The sequence below is a fragment of the Perognathus longimembris genome, chromosome 14 (genome assembly GCF_023159225.1).
Source record: "Perognathus longimembris pacificus isolate PPM17 chromosome 14, ASM2315922v1, whole genome shotgun sequence".
Classification (NCBI taxonomy): Eukaryota; Metazoa; Chordata; class Mammalia; order Rodentia; family Heteromyidae; genus Perognathus; species Perognathus longimembris.
The window spans coordinates 61,431,486-61,456,985 of NC_063174.1; the positions used below are offsets into that span (position 1 = coordinate 61,431,486).

Below are 25,500 nucleotides of genomic sequence, written 5' to 3' on the forward strand. Positions count from 1 at the left end.
CTGAGGCTCCAAGCTCAGTTCAAAGCCAGCCCAGTCAGGGAAGTCCATGAGACTCTTATCTCCAATTAACTACCAGAAAACCAGAAGTGGCGCTGTGGTTCAAGTGACGGAGCGCTGGCTTTGAGCTGAAGAGTTCAGGGACAGTGGTGCCCGGGCCCAGAGTTCAAGCCCCATGACAGAGAGAGAGAGAGAGAGAGAGAGAGAGAGAGAGAGAGAGAGATTGAGAGATTAGTAGTATTCATTATAAAATGTAAAGATGAATATACTCAGAATCCCAGACTTGCCCAAAAATGAGAGGTGAGGCCTTCAGGGCTTCCCACTCTGAATTCAGCTCTACAGAACTCTGACCTGGGTGAGTCTGCTTAGGCTCTTATAAAAACTCACACATAATCTGAAGAAATTCATCATTCCTTTTGAAGAGAAAATTATGTATTCTACAACTCAGTAAATATTAGTCTATATATGTTTTTGTATTACGACATGGCCATAATTTCTACTTCTCCAAACAACAAGGTATATTATGGGAGGCTGATTTCTGAATGTTAATAGTCATGTGTTTCACAAAGGGTAAAGAACAAATCTTTTCTCAGCACTGAGTTATTCCTCACTGTGACCTCAGAGCCATCAAACTGGTGTGCTTTTTTTTCTTTTGTACTGGGGATCGAATCCAGAACGTTGCACTTGCTAGGCAAGCACTTTGCCACTGAGCTCCATCCCCAAATTGGTTTGCTTTCAATGTGACAACTGTTCTCCAGGGCTCATGCTGATTTTATGCTGTCCCTCCTTCTAGCCAGTGCTAGCACAACAAGATACTAGATGGGAAATGTTCTTCAATCCACAAGTATTCTGGAGAGCCGATTATAGGTTGGAGACAGCACTGAAGTGGCAAATAAGGCTCTGTACTTGTACAAGTTTATTGCAAATGAAAGACAAAGTAAAACAGGTAAAAAAAGACAGAGTGGATGATGATATATGCTATGAGTATACATACAGTAGGCAAAAGAGATTAGCAATCAGGGCAGGCATAATTTTAAACAGGGTGGGGAGAGAAAAAGCTTCCCAGAAAAAGGTGACCAAGTAAGCCATGGCAAGAGCCACTCAGGAGAAGAGAACGCGGGAAAGGGTTTGGCAAGCCTTCCTAACAAGCCCAGCATTGGCAGAGCACAGAAGCCAAAAAAAGCATAGAAGGTGCGAGATAAACTACTAACTAGTAGATACTTACTAGTTAGTAGTTTAAGTGTTTATGAAAGTGTTTTTTGTGTTGTTTTGTTTTTTTGCCAGTCCTGGGGCTTGAACTCGGGGCCTGGGCACTGTAACTGCGCTGCTTTTGCTCAAGGCTAGCACTCCCACTAAGCCACATTCCCTAGAATGTGAAATTGTTTTGGAGTATTTTAACACAGGGACTTCCAGGTTCACTCTGGCATTGCGGTGAATAAAGGAAAGTACAAAAGTACAAAATACAAAAACCTCTCAGGGGCTAATGCGAGAATCAGGGGGAGACAGCAACAGAAGGAGGCCGGGCAGGCGCTGGCGATGGCTCTGAGGATACACAAGTAGCGTCCTTCCAGTAAAACCTCTCCTTAACAAGATTACAAAACAAGAATTGGCCAGAGACCTCAGAGGTCTGTAGTCCTGACTACTCAAGAAGCTGGAATCTGGAGGATCATTGTTCAAGGCCAACCCGGATAGAAGAGTCCATGAGAAATAAGAAGTCCATGAGACTTCATCTCACAGAGAGCCAGCCACGCCAGGAAGTGAGTTCGAGGCCCTACGTTCAAACCTTAGTCTCATGCACATGCACACGCACATGCACACGCACTCCTCCCCGCCCTCCCCCAGTGGCTTTGTGCAATTTTCATCCTAGAAAAACTTGACTGCTACCACTATCAGCACTTTACAGCAGAAACTTGAGGGGTCAAAAAAGGGTTCAGTAACTTTTGCCAGTACGGTACGGCAGCTACTTTTACAGAAGAGTTCAATGGTAAACATGAATGTCACTAGCTCAAAAGGCTGCACTTCTGAAAACAAACTGCACCAGAGGCCCTGTGGAACTGTGTGCAGGCTAACAGTAGAGTACAGAGCTTAACAACAAGAAGAGGGGTGGGGAGAAGAGGGCAGTAAAATCCTGGCTTCAGCCCCAGCAACTCCCAAGCAGGCCTGAGAAGCAGGAGTGTGCGATTATGGGAACGCCCTTCCCTTCCCACCACCCCACCGGGTCAAGGCCCCAGCTCCCCACCCTGCTCAGCAACAGGGAAATCAGCTCTCACAGGCTGAAAGCGTTCACTATCTCCAGGCACCGGAGAGAAAATGGGGCTAAGGATGGCAGACCACCTTCCCTTTTGTCTTTTTTACACACTGAAAAGAAGTTTCCTCTCTGGTCTCAAAAATAGTTTACATGTTAGGATAGGCCGGGCACTCAGGATGTTCTCACAGGATCCATATTTTAGCATAAAAATAAGACTTTTGTCCAATCTTATTAAAAGAGAAGCAAATCTGAGGCTATACCTCACAAGTGTCTTAATTTTTTTCCACAGTCACTCGAGTTTTGGGGGGAAAGAAGAAAAATATTTTTTGGTAATTTCAGTTCATGATCAAGTAAGTGATCTCTCAGAATTTCAAATTTAAACAATCAAAAAAGATCAGCCATAAAATCTTAACTCCAGACCGAAGCCTAACCTAACCAACACTCTTTCCCCTCTTTATAAATGAGGGAACAGAAGCCTACACATTAATATACCTTACTAGTAAGAAAATCAAGACTGAAATCTACATCTCTTGATTCTCAGCCCAGCATACAACCTCCCTCTCAGCATTTATTTGATACTGTTATATTAACTTATATTATACTGTTATATTAACTAAATGCCAAGGTCTGTGAAATATCAGGCATAAAGCCTGACATACACTATCCTCTCAAATCTAATTTCCTTCCTCCCTTTTTGTGGGTACTGTTGTCATTTCCCGGCCCTCCACTCCTGCACACTTCAACAACTATAGAAATGAAATGAATTTGCCACAAAAGAGAATCATGAAACAAAATAGTCTTAGGAGTATACCATAAAGTCTAGATAAATAAAAGGTAGCTAAATCATAATAAAGATAAAATATGCTTTTAAAATATAAGAAGACTCATAAATACCAATGAGATCCTAGGAAATACAATTTAAGTAATAACACTTTATTAAAAATCAGTAAATCGGGGCTGGGAATATGGCCTAGTGGCAAAAGTGCTTGCCTCATAAAAATCGGTAAATCCAGGGCTAGGAATCTGGCCTAGTGCCAAGAGTGCTCGCCTTGTACACAAGAAGCCCTGGGTTCGATTCCCCAGCATCACATATGTAGAAAATGGCCAGAAGTGGCGCTGTGGCTCAAGTGGCAGAGAGCTAGCCTTGAGCCAGGGACAGTGCTCAGGCCCTGAGTCCAAGGCCCAGGACTGACAAAAAAATAAATAAATAAGTAAATCCAAGCTGGGCACTGGTGCCTCATATCTATAAATCTAGCTACTCAGGAAGCTGAGATCTGAGGATCATGGTTTGAAGCCCAAGTCTATGAGACTCTTACCTCCAATTAACTACCATAAAGTGAAAAGTAGAGCTGTGGCTCAAGTAGCAGACTACTAGCTTTTTTTTTTTTTTTTTTTGCCAGTCCTGGGCCTTGGACTCAGGGCCTGAGCACTGTCCCTGGCTTCTTCCCGCTCAAGGCTAGCACTCTGCCACTTGAGCCACCGCGCCGCTTCTGGCCGTTTTTCTGTATATGTGGTGCTGGGGAATCGAACCTAGGGCCTCGTGTATCCGAGGCAGGCACTCTTGCCACTAGGCTATATCCCCAGCCCCAGACTACTAGCTTTGAGCAAAGCACTCAGGCCCTGAGTTCAAGCTCCAGGAGTGGCACCAAAAACATAAAATAAATAAATAAATCTAGCCAAGCACCAGAGGCTCATGCCTATAAATCCACAAGTCCTTGATAGGACCCAGGCCCTGAGCTTAAGGCTTAGGATTGGCACAAAATAAATAAATAAATAATCCAAAGCACTTGGCTGGGATATAACTGAGATTATCATATGATTAAGAACCAAACACAAGCCAGGAGCTAATGGCTCATGCTTGCAATTCTAGCTATTCAGGAGGATGAAGAATTGTGGTTCAAAACCAGCCCTGGGCTGGGAACATGGCTCAAATGGTGAGTGCCATCGAATCAATCAAGCTGAGCAAGTACAAGGTACTGAGTTCAAATGCCAAAACTGGAAAACAGAAAGAAAGAAGGAAGAGGGAGGATTAAGGAACACAATGTGAAAGAAAAAAAATGGTGTTTTTTTTTCTTAAAAGAACTACCAGGACAGATTTTCAGGACAACACATTTTGGGTTGAACTTCCTTTGCATGTCTGGATATATGGTCACCTAATATAAATTATGCCCATGAAAAACTACTTTGCTTCATCCATAACAAAAACTTTCCAAGAGATGAGTGCCACAAAACCAAGTCTAAAAGCAAACACGAAAGCTCCATTTCTTTTCATGAATATTGAGATTAACTATCTACTGCACCAGAAAAGGAATGATAAACCTTAGAAGCCTCACCAATTCCTGCTCACAAAATCCTCTCCTAGATTCCCTGATGCAACAGGAACAAGTAGTGAGGAAGGCAACATCAACCTGTTTTATGGAGAGATAGTTTTGACACTTCACTCTGGACCAAAATCTAAACTCAGAGATAAGTGCAAAAGTCTGCTCCTATATAGCATGATGCCCAGGAGCAACTCCAGGTATCTTTCAGGGCCGGCACAATTTGGCAGGTCACTCTCTTTCCTCCCTCCAAGGTAAGATGGGGTTACGGATGTCATTCTCAAAAAGAAACCTCAGGTAGGGTGAAGAGTGAGAGAAGGGCAGACATCTACTGAGACTTTCCATGTCCAGCCAAGCGCTGATTTTTTCATATGAAGGACCCCAAAAGGTTCTACACCTGGGAAATCAACTGGCTATCAAAACCCCAGCACCCAATTTCAGTCATCAAGAACTATTAGTCCTCTTCCTCCATTGACACCTCCAGCAGTACCTACTGAACCAATCCCAATCTGCTAGCTTCTCCTGTGTGCCAGACCTACTGCTGAGCACTCTCCATGAGAAATGTCTTCCAGTCTTGCCAGAAATCTCGGAAAGGAGATTGTCGAAGAAAAGTAAGTGTGACAAGACATGTAATTTTTTTTTTTTTGCCAGTCCTGGGGCTTGAACTCAGGGCCTGAGCACTGTCCCTGGCTTCTTTTTGCTCAAGGCTAGCACTCTGCCACTTGAGCCACAGTACCACTTCCGGCTTTTTCTACATATGTGGTGCTGAGGAATCGAACCCAGGGCTTCATGTATCCGAGACGAGCACACTTTACCACTAGGCCATATTCCCAGCCCCAAGATATGTAATTTTTAAAGTATCAAACATAGAGGGAATTTTTTTTTATTTTTTATTTTTTTTATTTTTTATTTTTTTTTTGCCAGTCCTGGGCCTTGGACTCAGGGCCTGAGCACTGTCCCTGGCTTCTTCCCGCTCAAGGCTAGCACTCTGCCACTTGAGCCACAGCGCCGCTTCTGGCCGTTTTCTGTATATGTGGTGCTGGGGAATCGAACCTAGGGCCTCGTGTATCCGAGGCAGGCACTCTTGCCACTAGGCTATATCCCCAGCCACATAGAGGGAATTTTAAAGAAGTTTTTTTGTGCTCCACACTTTGTAGCTAGTATATGTCCTTTCATGCCTTTTCTACGCTACAAAAATATTGCCTTTCCTCCTTGTTTTTTTTTTTTTTTCCCCAATAGGACTGGGATTTGAACTCATGGTCTTGAGAGGTCTTTCTACCACTTACCTCACATCCTGAGTCCAAATTCAACTACTTTCAACTATATCAGAAGCATGAACAACTACCACTGTTGTTATTTTTTAAACTGAAGTTTGATACCACTCTTGAGCATCTACTCAGAAGATTACAAGTCAGGATACCATAAAGAAACTTGCACATCCATGTTCACTGCTGTATTATTCTCAATAGCCAAGTTATGGAAACAGTGCAGATGCACTACAACAGATGAGTGTATCAAGAAAATGTGGTACTTATACACAATGGAATTTTATTCATTCATTAGAAAGAATAAGATTACATCATTTGTAGGGAAATGAATGGATGGACCTAGAACAAATGATCTTAAATGAATAAGCCAAGCTCAGAGAGACAAATGGCCCATGTTTCTCTCATATGCAGAAGAGAGAACTAAAATACAACAGGGTGTGTGTGATATAGGACTCACACTCACACACAGTGAGACTGAAGGAAGATACTCTTAGGGGAGGAACACAAAGGTACAAGATTTAAAATATTACTTACTGAAACGAATTCCAGGAAATGGAAACAGTTTTTTGTGGTTGTTTGTGGTGGTATTTTTTGTTTGTTTGTTTTTTGTTCTTTTTTCTGTCTTTTGGGGAGCAAGAGGGAGACACAGAAATGGAGGGAGGAAAATATGAACAAATGCAGGCACAGTACTCAGTAAATAATATGTAGAAAATGAACTATGTGACTTGTGGGCAGGGATAAGGAGGGAGTAGCTGGGAGAAGTTAAGGAGGCAGTGACATTGTCCAAAAAGAAATGTACTGGGCTGGGGATATAGCCTAGTGGCAAGAGTGCCTGCCTCGGATACACGAGGCCCTAGGTTCGATTCCCCAGCACCACATATACAGAAAACGGCCAGAAGCGGCGCTGTGGCTCAAGTGGCAGAGTGCTAGCCTTGAGCGGGAAGAAGCCAGGGACAGTGCTCAGGCCCTGAGTCCAAGGCCCAGGACTGGCCAAAAAAAAAAAAAAAAAAGAAATGTACTCATGGGCTGGAAATATGGCCTAGTGGTAGAGTGTTTGCTTCATATACATGAAGCCTTGGGTTCAATTCCTCAGCACCATGTATATAGAAAAAGCCAGGGGCGCTGTGGCTTAAGTGGTAGAGCGCTAGCCTTGAGCAAAAAGAAGCCAGGGACAGTGCTCAGGCCCTGAGTCCAAGCCCCAGGACTGGCCAAAAAAAAAAAAAAAAAAAAGAAAGAAATGTACACATTACCTGACTTATGAAACAGTAACCCCTCCGTACAACACCTTAAAATAACAATAAAATCATATTTTAAAAAACTGCAGGAGTGGAGGGCTGGGGATATAGCCTAGTGGCAAGATACACGAGGCCCTAGGTTCGATTCCCCAGCACCACATATACAGAAAACGGCCAGAAGCGGCGCTGTGGCTCAAGTGGCAGAGTGCTAGCCTTGAGCGGGAAGAAGCCAGGGACAGTGCTCAGGCCCTGAGTCCAAGGCCCAGGACTGGCCAAAAAAAAAAAAACAAAACTGCAGGGGTGGAAATGGGGAGAGGGAGGTGGGGGGGGGATGAGTGAGGAGGTAACATAAGAAATGTACTCACTGCCTTACGTATGAAACTGTAACCCCTCGCTTTAACAATAAAGAAATGAAAAAAAATCCAGGCTGGGGACATTGCTCAAACAGTAGAGCACTGCCCCTAAATCCAAACCCATTTCCCACCTCCATTCCCAGTTACCTTATATAAGCGTTAAGTATCCATTTACTAACAACTCTTGAAAAGGATAAAAGGACGGGGAAGACAGGTATTGTGGTCCACACCTGTAATCCCAGCACTCAGGGGGCAGAGGCAAGAGGGGTCAGAGTTCAAGTTGGAGGCCAGCAGAGGCTACCCAGTGAAACTCATGTGGAAGAGGGATCCGGAGAGAAAGAGAGAGAGAGACAGAGACAGACAAGAAATCAACTGAACTACAAGGTATTCTTTGTTCGCAGGAATGTTTGAGGGCTTAATTCTAGAGACAAATAGCCAGTCAAAGTTATTTTATAGTCAGGAAAAGTCACTATCCACAGTGTCACACCAATGCTACTCTGTACACAGCATAAACTGGATGCACTTACAGGACCACTCGTTTATGCATCAGACTCCCAGCAACCCCCACCCTCCTCAGGGAGGAACAGCTGTGAGATTCCACAGGAGAGCTGCTGGTTGCAGACTTCACCAAGGAAGCAACAAGTAGGCTGAGTGGGAATGGGGGTTGGCAGACTGCTCTAACGGAGAATAGACTGGACAGAAAGGCCAGGTGGCAAACGGCCTGACTCCATGGCCCCATTAGATACGGCAGTCTAACAGACACTGAGCAGCAAGGCAGGCACACCTTTACACAATTACAAATCCAGCCTGCTTCACTCTGCCCCATCAGATGCAGGCAAAAGCTCTTCTCCACTGCCTTCCAGCTGCTAAACAATCATGTTTTTACATAATGGTTTTTATTTTTTGCTACTTTTTTGTTTACAAAAAAAGGAGATGAAATTCAAAATAATTCTATGTAAAAGAATATAGTAGTTGCGGGCTGGGAATATGGTCTAGTGGCAAGAGTGCTCGCTTCGTATACATGAGGCCCTGGGTTCGATTCCTTAGCACCACATAAATAGAAAAGGCCAGAAGTGGCGCTGTGGCTCAAGTGGCAGAGTGCTAGCCTTGAGCAAAAATGAAGCCAGGGACAGTGCTCAGGCCCTGAGTTCAAGATCCAGGACTACAAAAAAGAAAAAAGAATATAACAGTTGCAAAAAAAATTAGAACTAGAGAATCTCCCCAGACACAGAAGAACTAATAAAGTATTTCAGAGAGAATGAGTAGCTTAATTATAGGAGTACCAGCAACTAAATGTTGATTAAACTCATCCCTTCAAAATTTTCCTATTTTTAATTATAATCCTAAATCCTCTAATCATTAATTATGCTACTTCTGTGTTTGGCAGGCAGACTCACACGTTGTAGCAAACATGAAAATTAGTTACCCAAAGACATCAATTTGGAAGCATCCTCACACACACACACAAATAACATTTTTATAAACACCTATTTTTTTCTTTTGCTTTGCTATAGTGAAGACTGAACCTAAGACCTTGCTTGAACTATTTCCCTCATCTTTTTTTTCTGTTTGTTTTGTCTTTTAATATAAAATCTCACTACTGTTCCCAGGCTGGCCTTGAACCTGACTTGCTGGGATTACAGGTATGCTTCACTATAAAGTACCTATCCAGAATTATGCAGTCTCCAAAGCAAGAACATCTGACAAGTACACAATCAAAACTACTTAACATTTCAGAGATAAACATTTTGAGTTTAGCACGTGTATAGTGCTTATCACATACCAAGTCTTCTTGTAAATTCTTTCTAAAATAACACACTGACTCCAGACAAGGGGGTGTGGCTTAAGTGGGAGAATGTCTGCCTCCCAAGTGTAAGGCTCTGAGTTCAAACCCCAGTACCACCAAAAAAAGACTTTAATCACTCTAATTACCAAACCCAACTGTAACTCGTGGGGGGGGGGGATGTTTTTGTGCCTCTCCTGGGGCTTGAATTCAGGGCTAGGCACTGTCCCTGAACTTATTTTGCTCAAGGTTTGGCTCTATCTCTCGAGCCACAGCTCTACTTCTGGCTTTTTGGTGGTTAACTAGAGATAAGAGTCTCATGGACTTTCCCGCCCAGGCTTTAGCCATGATCCTCAGATCTCAGCCTTCTGAATAGCTAGGATTCCATGTAGGAGCCACTGGCACTTGGCTCCTAGCAAATTTTTAATTGCATTTGTGACTCCAATTATGTTTGTACTGCACATAGTTCTCTAAAATGTACCTAGCAGCTGTATACATCACTGGTATTTACTCCCTCTGATGACTCAGGCATCAGAAAAAAGTTTTAACTACACCCTCTGTGTGATCTATGATTGTGATGCTGGGGTGCTGACAGGGTCAGGCTGACTCCTCTCCTCCCCAGACCGCAGTCTCTGGGCAAGACTGAATCTGTACGACTTCCAGCCTGAGACAGCAGCCTCCAGCTGTCTGTCTGCTTACAGCTCTGTATCACCGGGACCCTCACTCACAGCCCCCAGGTCTCAGGTAGCTAGGTCAATGGGAGCTGTGTGACACTTTACAACGAAGCTCCCCGACAAGTTGAATGTAGCTTCAACAGTAGTTTGTAACGGTAGTTTCTGTTTAAGAAGACAAGATGGATGGTGGTGGAAACTGCAGAATAATGTGAATGAATGTACTGGATAGATGCCACTGAACTGGACAGTTAAATGTATAGTCCATTTATCATGCATACTTTTACCACAGTAAAAAAAAATTTAAACCAGTTTTTATAGTATCCTCAGGACCAAACCAAATTCAAACTCTAATGCAGCATATAGATGACACTCAGGTCCTACCTCCACCTAGTTTCCTAGCCTCATCCTTTCCTTCCTGCCTCTCTGGCCTCATCTCTCAATGACACCATGCCAATTCAGACTTCTGAGTGAGGCCACATCACCCCTTCTACCTACTAGCCCTACCTGCTCACTCCCCCCTCATCCTTTCTGTTCTACTGTGATTTGAGACAGTCTCACTATAGTCCAAGTTGGCCTTGAACTTGTGATCCTCTTGCCCCAACCTCTTTATCCTTCTACGGACCAATCAATGTCACCTCCTCTGAAACTTCCCCTGACATCCCAAAGTCATGAAGAATCTTCTCACCACATATTCTGCTGTACCAGGTACTCTGCCACTTTAACTTTCAAATTATATTTTCTTGTTTACATCTCACACCATGAGCTCATTGGAGAGTAGGGAGAGATTTGGCATATAATTAATGCACCCTAAATACCTGTTGAGCTCATTTGGTAAACAAGTACTTCCTGAGTGTCTACCAGGGCCTGCAATGTCCTTAGCACAGGAATACGACAAAGGAATAACAAAGTTTTGCTTCTATAGTGTCCAAATAAATGCTAGGCAGGCACAGCACTGTAAAGAAAAGTACAGCCCAGTGCTGGTGATTCACACCTGTAATCCTAGCTACTCAGAAGCTGAGATCTGTGGATCATGGTTCAAAGCCAGTCCAGGTAGAAAAATCCATGGGATTCTTAATTCCACTTAAACACCAAAAAGCCAGAGCTGAGGCTCAGGTGATAAGAGTGCTAGCCCTGAATTCAAGCTCAACTACTAGTACCAAAAAAAAAGAAAAAAGAAAGGAAAGGAAGAAAGAAGAGAAAAGAAAGACTCGAGGGGCTGGGAATATGGCCTAGTGGCAAGAGTGCTTGTCTCGTATACATGAGGCCCTGGGTTCGATTCCTCAGCACCACATATACAGAAAATGACCAGAAGGGGCACTGTGGCTCAAGTGGCAGAGTGCTAGCCTTGAGCAAAAAAGAAGCCAGGGACAGTGCTCAGGCCCTGAGTTCACGGACTAGGACTGGCCAAAAAAAAAAAAAAGACTTGAGCACAATAAGGGGAGGGGTATTTCCTACAGGTGGTGTTGGAGGTACTATCTAGGTATTTACTAGTTACATTCTAGCTTCCCTCAACAGAAAGAACATACCCTGTGTTAAGTACAAGAAAGACCTTTTTCTGAGTGAATCCTATCCTGCCATGAAGGCTTATGGTTACACAAACATTTATTGAGTGCTTGTTAGGTATATTAACACTCAAAGCTCAAAGCACTTGTCAAACCTCCCAACAGCATTATGAAATACACTGTCATTAATTGATTTTAAAGAGAAAGACACAAAAAATTACACAATCCATACAAGTTCTCAAAGAGTAGCTAGTGGCAAAACTAGAGCTGGAAGAAGACTTCCTTGGCTCTCAAGGCTGTGCTAATAACTAATGCACTATGCAGTTTCACATTTGTATTTCCACTCAGGATCAAGAGGATATCCAGTTCAAGACCACCCTGGGTTGTATGTCAAGTTCCAAGCTAGCCTGGGCTACACAGCAAAATCCTGCCTCAAAAACTCAGGAAAAAAAAATTGTATTTCCCAACATAAAGTGTTCTTTGTTCTTTGTGTTATTTTACCCTATGATCCTAAAGTTACCAAACTTTACTTCATCTTTCTTCACATCTTAACCAACTCACTTCTACTTTTTTATTCTACTACAAAAACCTCTGTCTACTCTTTGGTCATTTATGATGCTAACTCTTGTTTATTCATATTATTTCAGGAATGTAGAGAGTATGTAGGCAGGATTGTGGGGCAAGCATCTGATACTGGCACTCAGCAGGTGGAGGCAAGAGGATGGCAAGTTCCAGGTCAGCGTGGGCTATGGGACTCTGTCTCAAGTAGATCAAAACAGAACACAGCCGGGTGACAGGTAACTCTTATACTTCTGAGCACTCAGGAGGTTGAGATCTGAGAACTGATGGTCGGAGCCTAACCTGGGCAGTGGCTTTTTTTTTTTTTTCAAGTGCTGGTACTGTGCCAGGGTACTGCCCTAGTAAATACCAGAGACTCTTATCTTCAATTAAAAAGTCTAAAGTAGAGGCGTGGCTCAATTGGTAGAGCAACAACCTTGAGCAAAAAGTCAAGTGAGCCAAGAAAGAGTCTGAGATTAGGAGTTCAAGTTCCTTCCAAGAAAAGACCCTAGAAACTGTCCGTACAGACATAAACTACCTTTGTATATGTACTCAGGAGGCTGAGATCTGAGGATCACGGTTCAAAGCCAGCCAAGGGCAGGAAAGTCAGTGACTCTTACTGCCAATTAACCACCAAAAAGCTGTAAGTGAAGCTGTGTGGCTCAAGCAATAGAACAAGTCTTGAGCAAAAACGCTAAGGGATGGCATCTAGGCCCTGAGTTCCAGGCTCTGAGTTCAAGTCTCAGGACCCTCCCCCCAACAAAAGCACTCAATGAGACCAGCACCAATCGTTCATACCTGTAATCCTAACTACTCAGAAAGCTGAGCTCTGAGGAACAAGGTTCAAAGCTAGCCCAGGTAGGAAAGTCCATAAAGCTTTCATCGCCAATTAACTACCACAATGCTGGAAGTGGAGCTGTGGCTCAAGTGCAGAACACCAGTCTTGAGCAAGAAAGCTAAGGGACAGTGCTTAGGCCATGAGTTCAAGCTTCAGTACCAGCACCAAAAAAAGAAAAGTACACAGAAACTCGACCTCGTGCTTGTGGCACCCGGGGAAGGCCCAGTACAGCCACTGTCCAGGGAAGCCTGGAGCAAGCCTGACAATACAAGGCGATGTAAAGGGCACGGTAGACAGATGCCCAGGCAGCAACCCAACGTATGAGAACAGCACGAAAAACTACTAACTGTAAAGCAAAAGTCTTGTTAATGTGACTTACTTAACTTTCAGATTTAAGAGGGACATCTTTCTAAATACAGCTGGCATCTCAAACTCAAACAGCCAAAATAAAACTCAAGTTTTTTCCTCATGGCCCTTTAAAACCATTCCTTCTCAGTTATTTTCTGTCTTAAAGGAAAGATAAGCCCAGCCACTGAAGCAATAAATCTGTTATCCTCAGCTCCAGCCACTGTACTTCCTTCCTTTTCCTCTCCTCACGGACATATCTGTGTATGCATACACACATGCACACACACACACACACACACACACTCACAGGAGCACTGAATGCATACTCTAACTGACCTGCCAACTGGGACTTCCTCTCTATAGTTCTTCAAGGAAAACTTGAACCAACTGATGTCCTAACTTCTCTCCATGCTCTTTTAATCTCTTTCTCCAAAGAACCTCTATGCTCTACAGCTCTAAAATTATCTTTCTACCATACAAATTTGACTGTGTCACTCTAGTGTCTGCAAGCATCAACAGTTTGATTACTCACAGGATCAGATCCAGCTGTGTGCCAGCACACCTGCCTGCTTGTGCATGAGTCCCCCTCAACACAAGCCTGCACAATGGGATCCAACACCACTTTGCATGTTACTTCTTCATTCAGCAAATACTTACTGGGTACCAAATATACGACAGTTGTTGAGTTAAGACCGTGGTAGTACAGATTTCAAGAAATGTATAGGGGGCTAGGAATGTGGCTTAGTGGTAGAATGTTTGCCTAGCATGCATGAAGACCTAGGTTCCATTCCTCAGCACCACATACACAGAAAAAGCTGGAAGTGGCGCTGTGGTTCAAGAGGCAGAGTGCCAGCTTTGAGCAAAGCAGCTCAGGGACAGTGCCCAGGCCCTGAGTTCAAGCCCAGAACTGGTAAAAAAAAAAAAAAGTTTTATATAGAACAAGACAACAGAAATTAATATCTTACACACTGTGCATCCCCAATATAAAATATGAAGTCTAAAGTGCTCCACAAATCTAAAACTTTCTTGGTACAAACATAAAGCCACAAGTGAAAAACTCTATACCTCAACAAGAGATGTATCCAATGCCTAATGTATCAAACTGTAACCTCTCTGTAATTCAGACTGATAATAAAAAAATTTAAAAAACCTCTATACCTGATTCATGTGACATTTCAGTCAAAATTCAGAGGCACTACGTATACATGAGGCCCTGGGTTCAATTCCCCAGCACCACATATACAGAAAATGGCCAGAAGTGGCGCTGTGGCTCAAGTGGCAGAGTGCTAGCCTTGAGCACAAAGAAGCCAGGGACAGTGCTCAGGCCCTGAGTCCAAGCCCCAGGACTGGCCAAAAAAAAAAAAAATTCAAAGGCACTAAAAATACCCAGTAATACTGCCTTCAGAATTTGTGTGTAATAGGTACTTGAGCCGGGCAATGGCAGCTCACACCAGTAATCCCAGCTATCCAAGAGGCTGAGATCTGAGGATCGAAGTTTGAAGCCTGCTGGGCAGGGAAGTCTGTTGAGACTCTTATCTCCAATTAATCATAGAAAAACAACAACAAAAAACACCCAGAAGTGGAGCCATGGCTCCTCATGGCAGAGCACTAGCCTTGAGCAAAAGGAGCTTAGGGACAGTACCCAAGTCCTGAGTTCAAACCCCAGAACACACACACACACACACGAGATCTGTGTTGGGAAGTAGCTCAGTGGCAAAGTGCTAGCCTAGCAAATGCAAGGTCTTGGGTTCAATCCCCAGTTCTGAAAAAGAAGAAAAAAATACATGAGAGAGAGAGAGAGAGGGCTGGGGATATGGCCTTGTGGCAAGAGTGCTTGCCTCGTATACATGAGGCCCTGGATTTGAATCCCCAGCACCACATATACAGAAAATGGCCAGAAGTGGCGCTGTGGCTCAAGTGGCAGAGTGCTAGCCTTGATCAAGAAGAGAGAGAGAGGGCTGGGGATATAGCCTAGTGGCAAGAGTGCCTGCCTCGGATACACGAGGCCCTAGGTTCGATTCCCCAGCACCACATATACAGAAAACGGCCAGAAGCGGCGCTGTGGCTCAAGTGGCAGAGTGCTAGCCTTGAGCGGGAAGAAGCCAGGGACAGTGCTCAGGCCCGGAGTCCAAGGCCCAGGACTGGCCAAAAAAAAAAAAAAAAAAAAAAAAAAAAAAAAAAAAAAAAGAAGAGAGAGAGAGGGCTGGGAATATGGCCTAGTGGCAAGAGAGCTTGCCTCGTATACATGAAGCCCTGGGTTCGATTCTCCAGCACCACATATCTAGAAAACGGCCAGAAGAGGTGCTGTGGCTCAAGTGGCAGAGTGCTAGCCTTGAGCAAAAGGAAGCCAGGGACAGTGCTCAGGCCCTGAGTCCAAGCCCCAGGACTGGCCAAAAAAAAAAAAAAAGAAGAGAGAGAGAGAGAAAGAGAGAGAGAGAGAGAGAGAGAGGAGGGGGGAGGGAGGGAGGGAGGGAAGGAGAGAGAGAGGGGGGAGGGAGAGAGGGGGGGAGAGAGAGAAAGATATCTATGGGGGCTGGGAATGTGGTTTAGTGGCAGAATGCTTGCCTAGCATACATGAAGCCCTGGGTTTGATTTCTCAGTGCCACATAGGAAAATCCAGAAGTGGTGCTTTGGTTCAAATGGTAGAGTGCTATTCTTGAACAAAAGCAGCTCAGGGACAGTGCCCAGGCCTGGCAATAAACACAAAAGAAAGAGATCTATGAAATACAGCTGGGCCTTATAAAAGCTTATGAGACTCCATCTCAACCAATGGCTGGACACAGTGGCACTTGCCTACATCCCCAGTGACATGGGGAAGCACAAGTAGGGAACTGAGGGATTCTACCTTAAAAGTAACCAATGCAATAAAAGGGCTGGGGGTGTGGCTAACTGCTAAGCATCTGTCTAACAAGCACCAGGCCTGGACTCCTGTACTACCAAAAAGCAAAAACAAAAACACCCATAGGTATATGAAACACAAGTGAATTCTACATTTAAATGTGAGATCCATCCCCCAAATAACTGTGTATGTGTGTACATGTATGCGCACGCGCACACAAACACACACATGCAAATATCCCCTCCACCACAAAACCCCCTGAAATCTAAAACAACTTCTGATCAAAAGGAATTTAGACAAGGGACACTTAACCTATACTGCAAAAAAATACATCAGATAACATATTCTGGAATTAGATGGTGGTAATGGTTGTACAATCTTATACGTACACTAAAAACCACAGAACACATGATAAAGTTTTCCAGTGGTATATGAATTATATATTCTTCTTCCAAAAAAAAGAAGATAAAAGAAACACCAAGCAGAGTGTCTCTAATAGTGGGTTTGGCCAAAGCAAAGATGGTAAAAAGCTTTCCTCCACAAAACAAAACCCTTTTACAAACAGCATTTACTGAGCATTTACTATATGCCTAGCACCAGCACCATTCACAGGAAAAGGCCAAGTAAACCTATCAGTCTTCAAAGGTTACTGCCATCCGCAGCTCTAACAACCGAGGAGTCGATGACATAACTTTATCCAAGGTAAGAGAGCTAATAATAAATGGTGACACAGCGGTCCACTCTTACCTGTATCAATGGCAACCAAGGCACTGCCTGCTACTTGAAGCTACACAGAGATCAGTAAATTAACCAGGGTTTCATTTCTTATAACTCAATTCTCCCTCATTACCACCCTCTTCAGCTACATCATAGCCTTTGAGGCTATTTAATTAAGATCAAGCATAGGAGCTGGGGATGTGGCCTAGTGGTAAGAGTGCTTGCCTCATATACATGAAGCCCTGGGTTCAATTCCCCAGCACCACACATACAGAAAATGGCCAGAAGTGGCGCTCAAGTGGCAGAGTGATAGCCTTGAGCAAAAGAAGCCAGGGACAGTGCTCAGGCCCTGAGTCCAAGCCCCAGGACTGGCAAAAAAAAAAAAGATCAAACACAGAGCATCCTCTCCCATCCCCCACTACCTTTCTGACCTTACCTCCTCAGTCCCTAATTCTATTTAGTTATATAGGTGTACCTGTGTGGCTAGCATGGTGGGCATACTCCTGCCACAGGGTGGTTGTATCTGTTAAAATCATGATGATGAAAATTGTGACATACGGTATAAACCATAATTCTGCCAAATCTTCAGTGTTGTTTTCTGTAAACATACCAACAATGCCATTAACAAATTCCTGCACTGAACGGTACACTAACATTTCAAATGCTATTTATTAATTTTTCTGAAAACTACCTCATTTTTCCAGGACTTTTATTGTTCTTCATTATGTCATCATGTGGATTTTTTATTTTACAAAATCTAGTAACAGCAGCTTTTGCTTACCAATTAGTATGAACAACATTCATACAGCTTCTTTGCCGTGAAATAAAGCAAAGCAATCAAGCCAAGAAAGTGTCACAAGAGAACCTGATTATCACCAGTCCTTAGGCAGGCTCCAGAAGCACAGTTTGTGAAATAACTATGGCAACAGCACTTCAAGACACCCAAGCCTGCCACACTTTTGCTGAGAAACTATTCCCCATCTGGGCAAACACACACAAAGATTCATGCTGACAACCATTACATAACTTCAACACAATAACCTAGTGATATTTTAAGCTTCTGTCATACAAAAAAGATCCTAATTGCTAAGCATGTATGTTGGCATCCATAGTTCAAAGTAAGAAGCTAAAAAAGGGAGATGGATCCATGTAAATGCAACGTGAATAAGGAAGGGAGATACACTTAATATAAATGCAAGACAAAAAAAAAACAACCTGTCACTTCTTCTTACCAAGGAGATTTTCACTGGACACAAGCATAAATGGAAAAGCTTTTTGTCACATTCAATTTACTCAGAACATGCTTCGACTACAGCAAACTCCTAAGTGCCCCTATAAAGACTAGGAGCAAAGGTAACTGAATCGGACCCTTTGTTTTCTAGCTGTGATCAGAGCCAAGTTTCCTTACCTAGTATGCTTCAGTTCTTCACACAGTGACTACCATAAAGCCTGTAACACACTGCCTTTGCACACAGGGACAAATATATGTGCTGAGTACTCACTGTTACCAAATTGAATTGTAGGAAGTTAAGTAACTATAAAGCTTTTGGGGTTGGACTGTAGCCTAAAAGAAGTTAATCTATTTAGACTATTTTGAAGTTCAGTAAAACTGTAACAAAAGCTTTTATACTCACATCTTTGGTTCGCTGAGGACTTGTTTTTCACTGTAAAAATATTTGAGTAGCTGGGCACTGGTGACTCACGCCTGTAGTCCTAGCTACTCAGGAGTCTGAGATATAAGGACCAAGGCTGGAAGCCAAGACAGGCAAGAAAGTTGGTGAGACCCTTATCTCAATTAAATACCCCCAAAGCTAGAAGTAAATCTGTGGCTCAAGTGATAAGAGAGCTAGTCATATGTAAAAAAGCTCAGGGACAGCACCCAGGCACTGAGTTCAAGCTCCAGGACCAGCACAACAAACAAAACAACACCTTTGAGTAATTGAAGGCTAGAAATGGATTACTTAAATGACATTATAAATGCAATTTTTAAAAAAACCCAAGAAAGGGGCTGGGGATATAGCCTAGTGGCAAGAGTGCCTGCCTCGGATACACGAGGCCCTAGGTTCGATTCCCCAGCACCACATATACAGAAAACGGCCAGGAGCGGCGCTGTGGCTCAAGTGGCAGAGTGCTAGCCTTGAGCGGGAAGAAGCCAGGGACAGTGCTCAGGCCCTGAGTCCAAGGCCCAGGACTGGCCAAAAAAAAAAAAAAAAAAAAAAAAAAAAAAACCCAAGAAGGCTGGGAATATGGCCTAGTAGCAAGAGTGCTTGACTCATATACATGAAGCCCTGGGTTTGATTCCTCAGCACCACATATACAGAAAACAGCCAGAAGTGGCGCTGTGGCTCAAGTGGCAGAGTGCTAGCCTTGAGCAAAGAGAAGCCAGGGACAGTGCTCAGGCCCTGAGTCCAAGGCCCAGGACTGGCAAAAAACAAAAACAAAAACAAAAACAAAAATAAAAAACCCAAGAATTAAAAAATTGTTCAGTCTTTAGTGTTCTATTTGCCTAATTAAGTGTAAAAAAGTCAAGCTTTGTCAAATGACTGAATTATTAATTAGTAATAGTATCAATCATTTCCTGAGCTCTACTAACTGTTCTATCACCCAAAGATTCTTGGGAAGAAGTTTACCAAAAGGCTGCCAAAACCAGTCACATTGTCTCAACCTTTGATGTGGCCAGTATGAACCTTCCTCAAAGGATCTGCCGCAAATCAGCCACCACACTAACCACAAATGTTTGGAAATCACCAGAACCAATTCCAAATCCGTTTTAGAGACGAGAAACTGAGGCCCAGATAGATTTAGTTCACAGTTACTATAGGTGAGAGCTACAGTCCAAGTTTCTCACTTTCTACTCACTGTCAACTCTTTGAGAGCTGATTGCTTAAAAAGGGAAAATACTCGACCTCAAAATGTTTGTATATGCAAAACCATTTGGTGTAAACCAACTGAACAACTCATGGGGAAAGAGGGAAAGGGGGAGGGGGAATGAGGGAGGAGGTAACAGTACAAGAAATGTACCCAAGGCCTAATGTATGAAACTGTAACCTCTCTGTACATCACTTTGACAATAAATAAGAACAAAAAAGTTTGTATACAGTTGAGAAAAAAAATCATTCACTCAGACACCTGAAATAACTGTTAAATGAAATTTAAGTACTGACCACAAATTAACATAACCCATACCCTCCAGAGAATATGCTGAAAGACTCCCTGGACAGAAACGGGGGTTACTAGTGAGTTTTACTATATGCTATCCGGTGGAAGTTAAGGTGTCCCACTGTAAACAGTACTGAATACCACCACCAGAGCTCCTTCCTTCTTTTATTTTATTTTTGCCAGTCAACTCAGGGCCTGAGCACTGTCCCTTCCTTTTGCTCAAGGCTAGCACTCTGCCACTTGAGCCACAGCGCCACTTTTGGCCGTTTTCTATATATGTGGTACTGGGGAATTGAACCCAGAGCTTCATATATACAAGGCAAGTACTCTTGCCACTCGGCTATATGCCCAGCCCCACTCCTTCCTTATGAATAAAACACTTCAGATCTACGGGACTTCCTGGACTCAAGTCAGTATCCTTTTGGAAAGGAAAAAAAATCTATCCTTAGCTCCACTCCCCAGTTATGTTTCAACTCTCCACAAAGTTTTACCAACTTCCAAATGTCCACTCTTTAAGAAAGTATGCTACTGAAAGCCAGGTGCCAATAGCTCATATCTGTTATCCTATTCAGAAGACTGATACCTGAGGATCACAGTTTGAAGCTAGCCCAGGAAAATAAGTCCAAGATAGTCTATCTCCAACTAATCAGCAAAATGCCAAACTGGAGGCATGGCTCAAGTGCTAGAGCACTCAATAGGTAAGCAAGCACACCGAGCAATCTCAAGGCTCTGAGTTCAAATCCCAAACCAGCAAGAAAAAAAAAAACAGTGATTTTTCTGTATCAATGTTGAAGTTATAATTTGGATACAGTGCATTAATGAAGAAATTAAGATGAACATTGTACTTTTTAATGTAGCTATATAATTTTAAATTACACTTGCAGCTTATGTTACTTTTCTATCAGCTAGTACTACTTTATATTTATACAAACAAAACTATGATGATTCCTCTGATGATTCACCATTATGATAAATAATTATGATTACTACAATAAAGCCAGAAAAATCCTATGCACTTTGGATACAGTTTAAGACAGTATCAAGTAAAAAATTATCAAGCATGGGCTGGGGATATGGCCTAGTGGCAAGAGTGCTTGCCTCCTATACATGAGGCCCTGGGTTCAATTCCCCAGCACCACATATACAGAAAACGGCCAGAAGTGGCGCTGTGGCTCAAGTGGCAGAGTGCTAGCCTTGAGCAAAAAGAAGCCAGGGACAGTGCTCAGGCCCTGAGTCCAAGCCCCGGGACTGGCCAAAAAAAAAAAAAAATTATCAAGCATGTTCTTAAAATTTATATTAAATTTACAACACCTCCAACTGTGCTAACAGAGGAAGAACTCAATCAATAATATTTTGAGGAATCGAAAAGGAAAAACAAAGTAAGAGCCACAAAAGGGGCATTATTAAGAAATATACTACCTGTTTCCTAGCTGCATTTAAAAACAAAAACTTTTAAGTACTTGATAATAGAGCTGTTTTTTTAAAAAACCCACATTGATTATATTGAGTAATTTGACCAAATTTCCCAAATTGCTAGCAAAATAAATTTGAAATGGAAACCTATTTACAGTGGACTAGAGATTCTAATCATGTGGACTAGAAGTAAAAATGTCTGAATTGCCACATGGAAGATGTATGCCAAGTTTCTTAGCTGAGTAATTCTAAATAAATGCCATATAATGATAAAACCTGGCAAAATTTTGGTAGCTATTCCTCAATATTACTACAGCACAAACACACAGATCTCTACCACAGGATCTAACTAAAACTGCTTTCAAAATCCCAGAGTACCACGTGCCTTTTCCAAGATCCAGCCAGTGAGAATTAAGGAGGGAACAGTTTCCAAATACCTTATCTTGTTGAGGTTAAAATTAGGAACTGAAAATTCAAAGCCTCATTAACAGTAATAAATACTTGCATGGATGGCATTCTGTTTGACAATTTGGGACACATCATCCTATTTGTTCCAGGCCAGCCCTAGGTTATCTGACTGTTTTTAGCCCTACTTTTTTGAGGTAATTCTGGCTCAGGGATCTTGATTTGCTCAAGGTCACATTAGCTAAAAAGTAGTAGAACCATTATTTGACTTCAGATCTCCTTCATTATAGGATAATCTTTCATTCGAAAACACGTTCAGAATCTCTAAAAGACAAATGCCAACAAAAGATCTGAGGATCAACTAGGTCAAACCTTAAAAGTCAGAAATGTCAGGGGTTGGAATCAGGTCGAAACAGGGTGAGGAGATTATCCAGACACAGAAGATTGCTTGAAAAATGGTGTGGGGGGGGAGGGGCACAAAATCTAAACGTCCTTGGGTGCAGCGTAGCAGAACAACATTATTCAAGCAGTAATGGCAAAGATACAGTACTTTCCCTCTGAAATGTGATCTTTCAATGTAGTAGCTGTAGGCAAAAAAAAAAAAAGACTGTTGGTTGTTTCTTTACTGTAAATGAGAATTTTACTCGAATAGGCACACAGAAAAATGAATCCATTCAACAGCCCTACATTTTTTTTCTTAAGCCATGATGTCTCCCTCGCAAAAGGCAAATTCAAAAAATAAGAAGGGAGTATATTCTGCTATTTGGATCACAGGTAAAAGACAAGGTGTGGGGGGGGGAGAGGGGGAGAACCCCGATAGCCAGTATCTACCTTTCCAACCCAAAGCATCACCGAGGGCAGGACAAAGCGGCGGCAGCGCTAACGACCCCAGTCAACCTTCAGGAAGCAACCTTCAGGCAGCACACCCTTAGGAGCCCAATGCACAGTGTGTGTGTCGGGGGGGGGGGGGGGTTCCTAAGATGGCTCTCAGAATCCGTGCACCAAGTGAAGCCTCGGCACAGACCAATTCCGAAACCCGGGAGGAGACTCGGGGCTCCCGGCGTGGGAACGCCACACGGGGGTGCCCGCGCCGCCGGCCGCGAGGACGCCCCGAAAGATCGCCGCGGGGCCGCGGGCGCCCCCACCCAGGGGCCGGCGCAGTCCACCTCCGGGGCAGCCCCGCGGAGGCTCGGCGGGAGGGCCTGCGGGAGGCCGCCCCCACCCCCCCACGCCGGCCCGGCCCCCCGCTCGCCCGGACCCCCGCGTCCGGCACGCAGCTCCGGTCCCCGCCCTGGCCGGCGCTGACAGCCCGGCACCGCCCCCACCTGCCCGCCGGGCCTCACGGCCCCGGCGCGCCCGCCAGGCCATTTCCTTCCTCGCCCGGCCGCCCGGCCTCGCTCGGGCCCGCGGGGCCGGGGAGCCGCGGGGAAGGAGGCGCGGCCCGCCGCGGACGCGCCGCCGCCGCCCGCACCCACCGGCATCATCTTGGCGCGGTCCGCGGCGCCCTCGGCCGCCTGACAGGACGCTGGCTCGGTGCCCGCCGCCCGGGCCGACTCGCAGGCCGCTCGCCGGCCGCTGCGCCCTCCGGCCCGGCCCCGGCGAGGCGGCGGCTGCGGCGGGCTGCGGAACTCTCGCTCGTCGGGTCGTGCCGCCGGCGTGCCGCGTCGCCGTCCCGGACCGGCCGCCGCCGCCGCCTCCGCCGAAGCCGGCCGCCTCCCGCCGCCCGCCGGGCTAGCCCCCCGGGCTGCGCAGGCCCCGCCCCGCGCGTCGCCCCCGCGGGCTGGCGCCGCCCCTGATTGGCTGGTCCGCGGCGGGGGCGGGGCGGGGGCGGGGTTGCCCCGGAGCGGCCAGGTGCGAGCGCGCCAGCGCGCGCGTCCGCGCTCCCGGCGGCGGGGGCGGGGCGCGCTGCGACGCCGGCCCCGCCCCGCCGCCGCTCCGGCCTCCGCGCGGAGACCCGGGACGGGGCCGGCCGGGTCCCTGCGGCCCGGCGCGGAGGGACGGCGGGAGGCCTCGGCCGCCTCGGGCGGGAGGCGGACGCGAGCCCGAGATGGGAGCGCCCACCTGGACGCCGCCGCGAGCCGGCGCGCGGGCGGCCCATGCGGGCCTGCCGGGCGCCCCGGGAGGCGGCCGGCCCGGGCGGGGCGCCCCAGGCGCGCCCCGGCGACCCGACTCGGCCGGGCCCGAGGGGATCCCCGAAGCCGGCTCAACGCCCTTGGCCCCGGGCACCTGGGCACCCGAGCCGCAGCCGGCGACCCCCGCCCGCGAGGCCGGCGCCTACCTGCGCCTGCCCCCTCCGAGGGCCGGCCCCGACGGCCCCGGGCGGGGCCCAGCGCCCGTTCCCGGGCTCCAGGTCGCTCCTCGGCGTGCCGCCGTCCGCGTCGCCTCGCCCTCCCGCCGGGGGGCCCGAGAGCCTCAGGCCGGAGCAGACCCGGAGGAAAGGCGGCCGAGCGGGCAGGCACCCTGTCTGCGCGCCCCGCATGGCGCCGGCGACCCGGCGAGGCTAGTGGGCCCCGCTGGGGAAGCGCTGGTCCTCCATGCCGGAGCGAGCGCTGCGGGGGGGCGGGGGGGACGCGCCCGGGGAGGCCCGCAGCCGTCGACGGGGCAGCCCGCAGCCCGTCTGGCTGTGTGAGAGGCTGGAGGCCGCTCCCAGGTGGGGTCCCGGAGAGGGCGGAGGCCTGGGAGGTAGTCACCACAGCCCCCTTCTTGGGAAGCCGCACCCGCGCTTCGGAGGCCACGGGGGTTAGTGGTTGAGAGCGTGGACTTTCCAGTTGGACGGACTCGGTTCAGCACCACCTCCGCCCCGCCCTAGTGCGATCTTAGGCCAGCCGCCTGGCTGGGTCCCCTCGGCCGGCCTTTACCGCAGGAGGCTCGAGCCTAAGGAGAGCAGCCTGACTTGGGGTGCTCAGATGCGGCCTGAGAAGTTTGCTCCCTCGCCCGGTGGCTTGGGGTGCCTGCCCCGTGCTCTGTGGGTTCGTCATCCTTGTCCAGCGGGGTTCCCTTCAGAGGGCTCTGGGAGCTTTCCACTTATCCACACTGGCCAGCACGTAAATGGCTACGGATACCGCGCTTCTGGGAGCAGCGTTTGGAGATGTGGGAGAGATTAAGAAATGAATGATTCGAGGTAGATTTTCAGAGCCTGGGCTCTGCTTCTGACCCCCTGTGGGGCCCCAGAAAACTGCTTTGCTAGGCCTCCTGCTCTGAAACAGAAGGCCCCATTCTGTGATCTCCAAAGGTCTTGCATCTGATGCCGGCCTCTGAGCTGACTGCACCGCCCGGGCACCGCACAGAGGTGTCATCTGGGTGAGATGGTCCACGGCAGCGCCCTTGCCACAGAGAGGAGGGCGCCTTGACAGCAAGGAGCTCACTCTTGCCTGCAGGACCTGTGGCTGCAGACAGTGACAACTGCCTGGCCACCTTCGGTGACACGGAGACTTCCCAGATCATGCTCCAAGCTAGCCTCCGGGACGGTGTCAAATTCGGACTGGCCAGTGGCTCCTCTCCCGAAGGCCCTCTTCATTCTCTGGGCCACATCAAATATCAATCCCCATCGCCCTGGGTCTTTACCAGAGCATTCATAACACACCTCCCTCCCCCCCCCCCCCTCAGCTTCCTGCATACCCCGTCAGTCCTCCACACATCCCCGTCTCTGTCTTCCTGGAGCACATACAGAATTTCTCACGAGTGCGTGTGTGCAGACCCCATAAGCCCCCCTTGTCTCCCCAGCACACACTGATGTTCACAAGGGGCCCAGCGGGAAGTAGGTTAATGGTAGGACACAGGAATTAGGGTAATGTAAGAAACCCATATTGCTCAGAAACACATCCTTGCATCCCCTACGAGAGGAT

The 25,500-nt window shown here is 46.4% G+C and overlaps 1 protein-coding gene across 2 annotated transcripts in view; it reads right to left on the bottom strand.

Moving 5' to 3' along the window:
• Positions 1–23,332, bottom strand: part of Ppp1r13b (protein phosphatase 1 regulatory subunit 13B) — a 77,892-nt gene extending 54,560 nt beyond the window's left edge. For both annotated transcript variants that reach the window (XM_048362649.1, XM_048362648.1), the window contains exon 1: positions 23,131–23,332. In XM_048362649.1, the coding sequence (XP_048218606.1) occupies positions 23,131–23,139 (9 nt within the window). In that variant the 5' untranslated portion in view covers positions 23,140–23,332. The remainder of the gene's footprint in view (positions 1–23,130) is intronic.
• Between the last annotated feature and the right edge of the window lie 2,168 nt (positions 23,333–25,500).